At 46.1% G+C, this 13,251-nt stretch overlaps 1 protein-coding gene across 6 annotated transcripts in view; it reads right to left on the reverse strand.

Moving 5' to 3' along the window:
* Window positions 1-13,251, reverse strand: part of ACSBG1 (acyl-CoA synthetase bubblegum family member 1) — a 722,575-nt gene that overhangs the window by 184,245 nt on the left and 525,079 nt on the right. For all 6 annotated transcript variants that reach the window (XM_078685209.1, XM_078685211.1, XM_078685213.1 and 3 more), the window contains one exon: window positions 12,983-13,071. In XM_078685209.1, coding sequence (XP_078541335.1) covers window positions 12,983-13,071 — 89 coding nt within the window. The remainder of the gene's footprint in view (window positions 1-12,982; window positions 13,072-13,251) is intronic.

Consider the following 13,251-nt stretch of genomic DNA (forward strand, 5'->3'; position numbering starts at 1 on the left):
CTGAACAAGAGTCCCTTAAATCCTCATTGCAGAGTGCCGCACTAAGGTTGCGTCACACAGTAGTGAATCCTAGGAGCTGCTAAGCTGCGATGCAAAGTCTTACGTTGTCATTGAGGATGCTGCAGATGAGGGGCTTGCGATGTGAAGTCCTGCATAGAGATGCATTGCGCAGCGGCAGTTCCAGGAAGGCTGCGGACTCATAGCAGTTGCTGGGTTTATGGTGATTGAAGCCTTCTGTCCCTGAGGCTCTGGTCAGGAGGCCGGCCAACTAGCCCTTGGATTCACTCTATTGGTTCTGGGTTCAAGACGCAGGTCCAGTTATTCACGGCAGCAGGGCAGCAGAGTGGCAGTCATTCTTGCAGAGCAACACAGCAGTCCTTCTGAGTTTATCCACAGGTCCAGATGTGCAATGAAGAGTTGGGTCCAATATTTATACCTGCTGCCCACTTTGAAGTACGAGAGGGTTCTAGAGGACTCCTCCCACACCTTGAAGGTGTCTGGAATTTTCTGCCTCACTGCCCTGGCTCCAGCCTGCCTGGGGGTCTCAAACAACCAGTGTCAAACCCTTTGTGAGAGTGTTCAAACAAAGCCTTTGTGATGTGCAAGAGTGGTAGGTGACAGCTCCTTCCAATCATATACTCAGAGTGGCCTAGCCTGCTAACATTTATCTTCCCTTTGTCTCATTGTCTGGGAGTAGTACACAAAGACCAACTGCCAGTTACACCTAGTCATGTGACCCAGGAACAGGCTGCATGTACCAAATGGTTAAGACAAAAAAAAACTTTCAAAAAGTGGCATTTTCAGAATTGTGACTACAATCCTACTTCACCATTAAATTGGGCTTTCTATTGCAGTTCTTTACACACCAAACTCAATATTCCTACCTGCTTCCAATTAAAAGTTTTCACTTATTAAATGTAACACGGTAACCCAATGTTATCTTATAGGACAGGCTTTTCTCAACCAGGAAATGCAAAACTAAAAAAGCACATGTCCAACCTTTTAAATACACTGCGCAGTTCCCTCTTGCCTGTTCAAAGCTTAATCTAGGGGTGATGTATTTGTATTAAAAAGACAAATTTGGGCCTGGCGAAAGTTATATTTTGACAAGTCAAAATGACAGTTTAAAAATTACACACAAGTTGCAATGGCGGACATGAGACATTTTTAAAGGTGTACTGTAGTGGGTGGCACAGTGAGTGCAGCAGGCATACTAGTCGCATTTACAGGTTCTGGGTAGATGGAGTAACATTGTTCTGGGGGCTTATAAGTACATTAAATGTGCTAGTTGGGTGTAAGCCAATTTCAGCATGTTTGAAGTAAAGAGCACAATCACTTTAGTAATGGTTAGCAGTGGTAAAGTGTGCAGATTTCTAAAACCAGCAAAAACAAAGTCAGCAAAACAGAAGGCTGAAAGTCAAAATGTTGGGGATAAACTACACCGCGGATGTCCGGTCCGACACATTATTCAAAACAAGGGCAACACAAACTGGCCATAATGGGGCCGGTGTGTCTAATGGTCAACATATTTCATCCAAAAAACATCAGTGCTCAGATTTTTTTCAGGACCACCTAAGACCCTACACCTAAGGGGAGGGCCCAATACTATAGGGTGCAGCCATTCACACTGGTGTAAAAATACGTGCACGCACATTAGAATTTTTTTTTTATACTGAACCATGCTATCCAGAATTGTCCAGTAGTCCTATACTCTTGTGGGAGTTCTCCTTTAGGAACCCAGAGTCGTAGTCATACAACCTGGAGATTATGCAGGGGCCTCGGTCTCTGTTTCACACTTTCTTCAAAAGAACTGTAGCGCTGTATGCCTAGCTCTGGCCTGCATCTCCACATGTCCCTATTTGTTTCTTAAAGTCCAACATCCAAATGGAAGAAACTATCAGTCTGCTTCGCTTTGATGTTTTCAAAGCAGGTGAAGCAGCAATGTTGTTCTTCGGGACTGGTTTAATAAATATTTGCAACTAGTAACTTGCATCATTACACACACATTTATACCTTATTTGGGCTGGTAGATAATATCCTAAATGCTATTAGAAATGTTAAATGCACTGAGTCAGAGTCTTCTTTGCCAGTCTCCTTTCCCATTTCTGTTCCTGTGCCTTGCAAGATAGTAGCAATTCTGCTTGAGACACTTAGAAAGTTTTATATAAGAAACCCTTTTATGGGAAATAAAGAGAAAAAAAGTGAAACAAAAAAATATTTTCATATTTAAAACTAAAAAAAGGGTAGCATGACATCGCCTCTAAGGTGAGAGCCAGAGCGGATTTAAAGTGGAAAGTGTAGGCTTCAGAAAAATAAGAATTACCTCTGAATATTCTTGTCATTAATACGTCCTCAGAAACAGTACATCAAAAATATTTTATCAGACGTTTTGGGGAATTTATACAAACCAGGAGCAAAAATTAACAAGCACTAGCAAAGCCAACAGGTCTGGCATTGACTGCCAATGCTTCTTTTTTGTCATGATGTTTTGATAGGGGAACAATTGGGCTCTTATCAATATTTTTAAAAAACTGCTCAAAAGCGCAGATTTAGGGGGGGCATGGCTAGCAGCCAAGCAAGATGGCCACAGCCTAAGGGCGCTCCGAGGGTGAGATCGTCTCCCCTGAAATCCGACTAGTTATCCATTTTCCACATTGTACCCAGAGTCTGAATTTAGAGGCCAGAGGTGAAGCGGAACGAAGCGATCCGGTGCTGGTGGCAATCCATGACTGGCAGCGCGAGTTAAGAAGAGCAGAAGAGCAGAAGATCGTGGCGGGAGCCGGGGACTAAATTTCGTAGACCGGCCCGAATGGCTGCAACGTGACCGGCTGCGAGGACTGATGAGGAGAAGGCAGGTACCGGCGGGAAGAGCGTCGGCAGGCGGGGATAGTGGAATCGCTTCCTGCTACCTCTGGACCTGCGGACAGAAAACATCGAAATCACGGCAGGTAGTCAGGGGCTGAGACCGCTATCTGGTGAGGAGGCCAGGGTGAACTGAGGGGGAGGAGCCGCAATTTTACAGCCGGGCGGACGCGGAGGCAGGGGGATTACAGCGGCAGCTATAAGAGCGCTGACACACACGTGAGGCACCCGGAGGGGCACTTAAGAACACTGAAGTGCTAGGACTGACAGGGCTGAAGACCCTATGATTGACGTCATTCATTGAGAAGTTGGTAGGCCCAGACCAGGAGAAGTAAGGGGCAAATAGGGGATGAGCACGGCAGTTGGAAGTGGATATGAAGACACACGTAGCTAGCCCCCAATGTATGTGAACAGTGGCTGGAGAGCACATAATAATAGGGTGGGTGCGAACTGAAGCCCGGCTAAGCATACAGGAGGAGCAACTGGGGAGGAAATATCAGCATCAGAGCTGGACTGAAGATACCCTATACTCCCCCCTGCCCCTCCCCCCACAAGGCAATGCTGATATAACGCAAGACAGAGGTGCACGCAATATCGACGTGCCGTGTCAGCGGTGAGATCTCCCAGTTGATAACCATTGAAGGCCCCAAAACAATAATCACATACTCTGAACAGGAGTAAAGGTGATCCTGCGGAATGGACAATGAGTGACAAAGGGTCCCGCGTGAACCAGCAGGGTAAGCTGGATAAAGTTGTCTACACGAAAGACTTCCCTCCATTGCCCAAAAGTAAGTGGCAAGCGAACAAAGACAAAGAAGAAGACGGTGGCCCCAAGGTGACGCTAGAAGACATCATGGCGGCCCTCCACAATGTGCAAACCACTGTAGGCTCCATATTGACAGATGTTACGTTCCTACGAGCAGACTTTCAGAAAATGTCCGCCAGGGTTGCAGAGGTGGAACAGGAGACTACAGCTCTCTCCAAAGACTCTACGCTCCTGATCAAGAAGGTGACGCAACTAGAGGCGGATAACAAACGCATGGCAGCAAAGTTGGGCGAACAAGAAGGGCGCTCCTGCCGTAATAATGTCCGAATTACGGGGTTTCTGGAGTTGGAAGGGGGCCCCGCTATGGACCTCTACATCGAAGACCTCATAAAATCACGTCTGCAGCCTAAAGGACTCTCTTATTATTATTATGTTTCTTATATAGCGCCTGAATCGACCCCCGAAGGGGTATCTCCGCGCTTGCCTTGGGAACCCGTCCTGGCTTTTCCCTGTGAGATAGCCTCTACAGGGCATCCCCAAGGTGAAAGCCAGGCATCCCGCCGCAGGGGGGCCGTTGTGGAGATTAAGCAAGCTTAATGCCCAGAGTTGCAGAGTGTGAACCCATGATTAGGTCAGGCACCGAAGCGAGAATTATCGAGTCCATGGACATTTGAGCTCAAGACCCTGCCGCGTCGGGAATTGAACCCTGGTCCCGGGTCTGACCTCTGCTTCAGGGTCTGCCTGCTCTAACCAGTGAGCCACACTTCTCCACTTCTCTGCCTTCTTTTCAGTGGAACTGGCGCATAGGGTGCCGGGTGGCAGGCCGAAACCCGGAGCCCCCCCAAGACCGGTGCTGGCCCGTATCTTCAACTTTCGAGATAGAAACGCTGTTCTCCAAAGGGCCCGAGTGGCACCGCCCGTCCAAGTGCAGAACTCTGTAATATCTTTCTTCCCGGTCTATACGGTGGCGGTTTCGGCACGCCATAGGAGTTTCTTCGAGGTCAAGAAGGCACTGAGGGCCCGTGAGCTACCATATTCCATGCTCTTTCCGTGTAGTGGCAGACGGCAAAACCTGGTTTTTCAAAACGCCGGAGGCAGCACAGGACTGCCTGGAAGGGTGGCAAACGGCGGAGAGGTCCGGAAGAACGCAAAGGAGACGACGACGTATTGGGAGAGACGGAGATCCTGAGAACATTGAACAAGGCCTGGATGATGCAGAACAATTACAAAAGGAAGCAGGAGAATGAGACATGCTGGGGCTAAACAACTCCACGTAAGGAGGACACAGTCTGAAACAGGTCTTGGCCCACCTAGGCAATATGAAAACGACGGATAAACTGCTGAGTAAGGACTCTGGGACAAGGGGAAGATGCAGACTTCCTCGGACTTCCCGCTCCCACACATGCAAGTAAAGTTTCAGGGATGGGGTTCAAAGTACTCTGCTGAGTTGGGGTGGCAGGCAGTTTTGGGTCAGGGAGGGGAAAAGGGGGGTCGGGAATGTTTGTAGATATTTGTTGTGAAGGTTTTTTCATAGTTAAGTACAAAGCTAATTCTGCAGTACACACACGGAAGAGCACACAAGTATGATACAGGGAAAAGTCACTAGTTTAACTGGGCACGTTGAGCCTGAAAATGGGTGACGAAACGCAGGTACAAACAACGGAAGGCCCCAACCACACGAGGCCAACTCTTTCCCTACTCATGTGGAATGTGCGTGGCCTCGGAGATAAAATAAAACGTGGCCTAGTCCTGCAATGTATCAAAAGGGGGCGGGGGGGCGGCAGTGGTACTATTGCAGGAGACACATCTTACAGGTACCTCCAGTAAAGCGATGGACAGATGGGGATACAAAATGGTGGTGCTTTCAGAAATTACATCTGGATCCAGAGGGGTGGGTATATTGGTTAAGAAACGCTTCCCATTGATAATCACGGATGTTAAATCTGATAGGTCAGGGAGATTCGCCGCCAATGTCACACAGTGGGAGGGGAGCCCCCTAAATATAGTGTCAGTTTACATCCCACCAGCGCTGCATGCAGTGACCCTCCCGGAGCTTAGTGTGTTCCTACTCGGCTTGCTGAAGTGGGAGCTGCTTATAGGCGGGGACTTCAACACTATTCTGAATGAATCCCTAGATAGGTTCCCTTCAAGATTAGGGACCCCCGGAGTATCGCGACTGAGAGGCTTTATGGATGCAATGGGTCTTACAGACATATGGAAAAGATACCACCCAACAGAACGCTACTGCAGATATCATTCCAGTGTCCATAATAGCCTGATGAGAATAGATTATTTCCTAGATTCACAGGGAAGCCTTAAAAACATAGATACTGTAGAGATTAGGCCCCGTGGCATATCTGATCATTCCCCACTGATGCTCCGATACACTTATTATTACCAGAAGCGACGACGTATCTACCCAATACGCCCTGACTATTTACAAATTCCCAAGATCCGGAAGGCACTTAAAAAGGCGACGAACCACTATTTCCAAGTAAATGTAGGGTCCATTGCCTCTGCAACCACCCTCTGGGAGGAGTTTAAAACAGTTATAAGAGGACAGGCCATACCGTCCATTACAGCACATAAACGGGAGGGGCAATGAGAGCTACGCAACCTAGAATCTGAACTACACACTGCAGAGACCCAACATGCTGATGACCCGACTCCCGATACAGCTCATATCTTGCGCCTCAAACAGCAACAACATAAAGGGCGCCTCACAGAATTGACAAGACAGCAATTAGAGGCCACACGCCATAGAATATATGATATCGGGGATAAGGCCGGGAAGCTATTGGTGTGGCTAGACAGAAGGGAGAGAAACGATAGGTGGATTGCACAGCTCAGCACGGAGGAAGGACAGGCAACGTCTGACCCACACACAATAGTACACACGCTAGCGCACCACTTTCAGGGAATCTACTCATCGGACTTGGAGATGTCCCTAGAGGAAGCATTGTCATACATAAAAGACCTTGCAATGCCCAAACTAAACTCAGAGGAAGCGCTAGAGCTGGAAGATGATCTGACTATAGAGGAGCTGCAGGTGGTCATAGGGGCACTGCAGTCGGGTAAAGTCGTGGGGCCAAATGGCATACCTGTCGAACTCTATAAGAGGACGGCAGACTCCGTTACACCTTAAATATTAAATATGTTTAACGATAGTCTGGAGGTGGGCGAACTCCCGCTGGACCAACGAACGGCCACCATAGTAGCGGTTCTTAAACCAGGGAAACCTGCGGATAAATGCACCTCTTATCGGCCTATCTCCCTAATAAATGCAGAGGCTAAAATACTTGCAAAGCTGTTGGAAAGTCGGCTTACGCCGCATCTGTCGAAACTTATACACCCAGATTAATCGGGCTTCATGCCAGGCAGGAACATGGCTCTTAACCTGAGGAGATTACACGGTGTTCTTGCGCGCACAAACTACGTGCAGGAACCGGCAGTGGTACTGTCGCTAGACGCCCATATGGCGTTTGACATGGTCAAATGGCCCTTTCTCTTCGCAGTACTACAGCATTTGGGGTTTGGTCCGAAATTCTGTTCCTGGGTTAAGCTCTTGTACACCAATCCAATGGCTCAAGTCACAGCCAATGGTCACATCTCTGAGGACTTTCCCTTAGCAAGAGGCACTCGCCAGGGCTGCCCATTATCACTGTTACTTTTTGCGCTGGTGTTGGGGCCCCTGGCGGCATGGATACGATGGGACCCAATGATATGGGGCCTTAAATGGACAGACAGCTGGGAAGATCGAGTGTCCCTGTACGCCGATGATATTTTGTTATATCTGGCCTTGCCGTGACGCTCAATATTGGTTCTCCTAGATATTTGTGCGGCTTATGGCAAGGCGTCCTTATACACCATAAACTGGTCTAAATCCATACTATATGTGTTACATGGCCCACCTCCACGTCTCCCTAAACATTGCCCGCTTAAAATGGCAGACAATACGTTTAAATATTTAGGTATCCATGTCACGGCTGACTTGAGAGAATTTTTTAATAAGAATTTGCAACTGCTGTTGGAACGGTTCAAGCAAGACGTACGTCACTGGGGGACACTGCCAGTGACCTTGTTGGGGAAGGCAGCAATTTTTAAAATGATGGCCCTGCCCTGATTCCTGTATGTCCTAGAGAATACGCCATTCCCTGTGCTGCAAACTTACTTTAAGGCAATTTCGGCACAGGTTTCCAATTTACTGTGGAGTAATAAACCGCCACGTATAGCGCAAGCTATATTAGTGCACGGATGGTACGATGGGGGGATAGCACTCCCCAACATACAGCTTTACTACTGGGCGGCGCAGCTAGAAGTGATTAATCAATGGGTGCATATATCTCAGGCGGATCCGGCATATAAGGCGGACAGGGCGCACCTGGACATGAGAGCTATGCTTACTCTCCTATATGACAAGAAAGTAACCTCGGCAATGTTTGGTCCGCTACACCATACGCTGGGGTTATGGCATACGGCACAGGCAAAACTAGGATGGCGGGGAGTATTGACCCAGCTAACTCCACTATGGGACACGAGACGGCTAGGCAAACTTCGAAATAGTAAGGGATTCGATAGATGGGATGATATTGGGATATCTACTGTGGGAGACATGTGGCAGGGAGGAGAGATAGTCTCCTTTGAGTGTTTGCAGCAGAAATACGAATTGGCCTCCTCGGAATTGTTCAGATACACACAGATAAGACACGCCTTCATGACAGCACTGCCTCACGGCACGGAAGTTCCGGAAGCATCCCCAATGGAGGATAGGTTGTTAACTGATTATATGCCGAAGAGGGCCACCTCTCTTACGTACCGTAAATTAGTGAATAACATGCCTGCCCTAACGAGACCAGTGAGAGAAAAATGGACTCAAGATATTGGCGATGTGGATGATTCAGAGTGGCAGGAGGCATTGGCATCCCCAAGGGAGATAGGCATACCCTCGCGCCTCAGGCTAGTGCAACTCCGTATCCTACATAGGTCCTATTACACTATACTCACTTTACACAGGTTGGAAAAAGCAGAACACCCCTACTGTCTGCGTGGTTGTGGGGATAGAGGGAACCTTCTTTCATACCATATGGGACTGTCCTAAAGTAATGGATTACTGGGAACAGATCATGAGAACCATATCACAATCAGAGGGAGTATCACTGATGCCGAAACCAAGACGCTATTTATTAAATATATGGGAACCGAATGACCTCACACACACCGGGCAGAGTTGGGTAACACTAGGAATTATGGTCGTCAAACGCAACATAGCACAAAAGTGGGGAGGAACAGAGGTGCCGACTCTTGCAGCATGGGGAAGGGACATGGATGCAGCTATGTTTGCCGAGGGGGAGGTGTTTAGTAGTACAGGTTGCCCAAAAAAGTGGAGTAAACTTTGGGAGAAATGAAATAAATATAGAGGTGATATTTGTGAACCACCTCCGGAACGAGAAGATGAAGACTCAGACTCGGAGGGGGAGGGTTGATTTATGGATGGAAAGACGGGGCCTGGTTATAGACGTTGATGAAATGCAAATTGGTGACTTCTGAATAAGAATTGGTATTTATGGAGATGAAGTGTTGTGCCATGCTGCTTTATTATGTACAAGAATGTTTTCATGCTTTGTTGGAATGAAACTCAATAAAAATCTTTTTTTTTTTTTTAAAGCGCAGATTTACATAATAGCTAGTAGCACTAACGGGAACTATTTTGTGTGTGGATGTGATCCTTGTAAAAGAGCAGAATTCTGTCCCAGTGAAATCAGCCAACAGCTTAAGTGGGTTGACAAGTAATCCATGCTGTATGCTGTGGTGTCCAGAAGAAAAATGTAAATGACATAGCAACAGGCCAATGGATGAAGAGGGCTGGCTGAATGTCACAGTAAGTATAAAATATAACTGTTGTAAAATCAAACAGCCTTGGCTAACGTCAGACCTAAACAGAGAAGATATTGTAGATGGAAGTTATACCAACTATGATTTCATATGTGACAGTGAATAAAATGAACATGGAAGGATTCTTCACAAGACTTTCCAAAGCACAGGCTTATATGGCTCCAGGGCTGGACTGGCAGTAGCCCGCACCAGGCGTTTTTCCAGTAGGCCGGAAGGGTGGTGGCTGGTTTTTCACCCATAGGGGCCGGTTTTATTACAAGAGGCCGGTTTTGCAGCAGAGCTGCAATATCGCCCCCCCTGTAACAAAAGTGGCAACGATGCAGCACGAGTGGTGCTTCCTGCGCCCCACACTCCCCCACCCGCTGGGGACAGTTGAGCTGCTTGCCAGGGCTGGTTTCTGTTCTGAGTCCGCCCGTGTATGGCTCGTTGGGTAAAATCAAACAAAAATTAATATTTTACCTACAAGAATATCCAGAGGATAAACTTGCTCATAGTCAAGTGCTATGAAAAAAATTCCTTTACATCTGTACTTACAAAATAGAAATAGCACGGAAGGAACAGTTCCTCTGTCAACCACAGAAAAAAGTAATTTACTCACTTTTTATTCTGGCGGTTTTGAGAGGGTAGAACTTACTATAAGTTTAAATTGGAGCAAATTCTGTCTCATTAAACAACAAATAGATGTTTTGAGATTGGCTCCTTTGTGGTGCAAACATAATTTACATTGCCTGTCATGGACCACTCCTTCAACATGCACGTTAGAACAAAACAAAATTGTTAGTGCACAGTCATTGTATGTTTTATAAAATCGAACTTAATCTAATTTCGTATTTAATAACCAACGTCAGATAATATCACACTAGAGTTTCAGATATTAGTTGATCAATTATTTAATTCAATGTAGTTATCAAAAGTAATATTCTATAACTTAAGACCTTACAGGTTTTTCTGCAGCATGTTATGTTCAATGGCGTAGCTTTATCAGATGAGTGAAATCTAAATTTGGCCTGCAAAGTTTGGCAAAGGTTGCAGATTATAAACAAGGTTTGTAAACTTTCCAAATGGCTTCCTAGCGCCAAAGCAGGCACCGCTGTGTCATATCACAAGGTTGCCTTGATTGAGCTCAGGATTCTTTTTGTGCAGGAAGACATCGTTTCCTGTACAAAACAATCCTCAAAGGTACATTCCTCTTTCTATTTATGCTGCAGAATGCAGCACAAACGGAAAGACGACATAACAAGGAGAAATTAAATTATTTTTCATCGTTACGCCTCTCTCGGGCAGGTGCACGATTTTGCTATAAACCTAGGGCCTTATTTATGAAGTCCTAGCGCTGCTGGTGCGTCACTTTTAACATGGGAAAAAGTGACGCACCGGTGGCGCAAGGCTTTCATAAATAAGGCCCCTAGTATTATTGCTTCTAGTGAAAGGGAACATCCATGCTGCAGCAATGTAACATCAATGTGACACAGTGTAACTCAACGCAGTGCAAGGTGCTGCATTCTGTATACATTTTTTTTGCAATACTGTGGTACCACAACACGGAATGTTAGTAAATCTGGACCTGGATTTTTGCACTACAAATGCAATAATTAGATGGTGTGAGAAGTTTGTCTCCTGCAACCTTAGTTAAGTTTATATGAAAACTGTTGTGCAAGATTTGCAACCTTCCTAAAGGTTACAAGTTTAAACTGCTCCAAAAGTAGGTATGTTCGAAGAAATTTCAGCAAAACTCCATTTCACTGCAAAAAATAACACGGTCCAGCTCTCGCCCATTCAAGCATGCGTGTAGAGTGCTTTTTTAGTAAATCTTTAACAACAAGGGGTGGTGATGGACAGAGTTTCTGAATTAAGCAGAATACTCTCATCCAGTCAAGAGATCAGGGCTAGATCCAAACCCGTTTTTTAGCTCACTGCACCATCCCAGTTCAGAACCTGGCTATATGCAAATTAGTCTGTACCTGTCCCAGTGCATGATGGGAACAGGGCAAACCAAACTACCAAGCCAATTCTTACACTGGGAAGGAAACAAGCTTCCGGGGACCGGTTTCTGGCATTTCAGCCGTCGTCGGCCCGGCTTGCTTGAATCCTGATGGTGCAATGAGCAAGGGACTCACTTCTGAGTATACCCTTCCACGCTTAGGGTGGACAAAATATTTAACAACAAGGGGTGGTGATGGACAGAGTTTCTGAATTAAGCAGAATACTCTCACCCAGTCAAGAGATCAGGGCTAGATCCAACACCGTTTTTTAGCTCACTGCACCATCCCAGTTCAGAACCTGGCTATATGCAAATTAGTCTGTACCTGTCCCAGTGCATGATGGGAACAGGGCAAACCAAACTACCAAGCCAATTCTTACACTGGGAAGGAAACAAGCTTCCGGGGACCGGTTTCTGGCATTTCAGCCGTCGTCGGCCCGGCTTGCTTGAATCCTGATGGTGCAATGAGCAAGGGACTCACATCTGAGTATACCCTTCCACACTTAGGGTGGACAAAATATTTAACAACAAGGGGTGGTGATGGACAGAGTTTTGCTCACTGCTCCATCAGGATCCAAGCAAGCCGGGCCGACGACGGCTGAAATGCCAGAAACCGGTCCCCGGAAGCTTGTCTCCTTTCTGGTGAAGAATTGGCTTGGTAGTTTGGTCTGCCCTGTTCCCATGATGCACTGGGCGAGGGACAGACTAATTTGCATATAGCCAGGTTCTGAGCTGGGATGGGGCAGTGAGCTAAATAACGGTGATGGATCAAGGCCTGATCTTTGGACTGGGTAAGAGTGGTCTGCTTAATTCAGACACTCTGTTCATCACCACCCCCTTTTCTGAATCGTTTTTAGTAAATCTGGCACCAATGTACATTTGTGATTTAGCAATAGATAGCAGTGCGTTCGCACTTTCCCTGCCCTCTGTCCAATTCTCTCTACCGATTTCCATAGTCGTCCTGTTCTCATGTGTCACCTAATACCGTCTATTTCTCTCTCTCCGTTCATTCTTCCCAGACATGAAGCACTGCTGTGGTTCAGTATTGTAAAGTTGCAGCAGCGCTGGCAATGCTGATAGTGGTGGCTGCCCATTTCAGAATGCTTTTTCTATTCTTCCAAGATAGCCGTCATGTTGCTCGAGGATACTATTTCCCAGCCATCTTGGAAGTATACATAATAAAACATCCAAAATGGCAGAATTCTATCCTCTATACTTACAAGATGGCCCCTATTACAAGCTAGGTGACAGCCCTCTGAGAAAATATGTAAAATAGCATACTAAGATTGCTAGTCACATCTTTAGCGTTTTCCTAAGCTTGTGATGCATTGTCAATGCCAATACAGGCAATCAACAATCATTAGCAAAGCAAGACTGATTGGTTTTGCCAATTTTCATTCGAACTTTTCTCCTTAAAACTCTCTTAGCAGTTTAGTGCAAAAATGCAATTTAATAAAAACATTTTTTTACAAGAAACATACCTAGCGAAAACTGCACCGACTGCTGAAATGAACCATTCAGAAGAGTTAAATCCAAGTATTCCGACACTATGGAAGGGCTGCAGACCAAGCTAGAAAAAAGGAAAAAAGATAGATAAAAATTTCAGTGCACATAGAAAACAAGCAAGGCAAACATAATGATCTCTTTCCGGCTGATAACATTTTAGTTGTAACCATGCTGCGAAAATTGTAATTGTATAAATCCAAGGAAATCAATCTATATTTTGTAAAGCGCGAACATATCACCCCTT

The sequence above is a fragment of the Lissotriton helveticus genome, chromosome 3_2 (genome assembly GCF_964261635.1).
Source record: "Lissotriton helveticus chromosome 3_2, aLisHel1.1, whole genome shotgun sequence".
Classification (NCBI taxonomy): domain Eukaryota; kingdom Metazoa; phylum Chordata; class Amphibia; order Caudata; family Salamandridae; genus Lissotriton; species Lissotriton helveticus.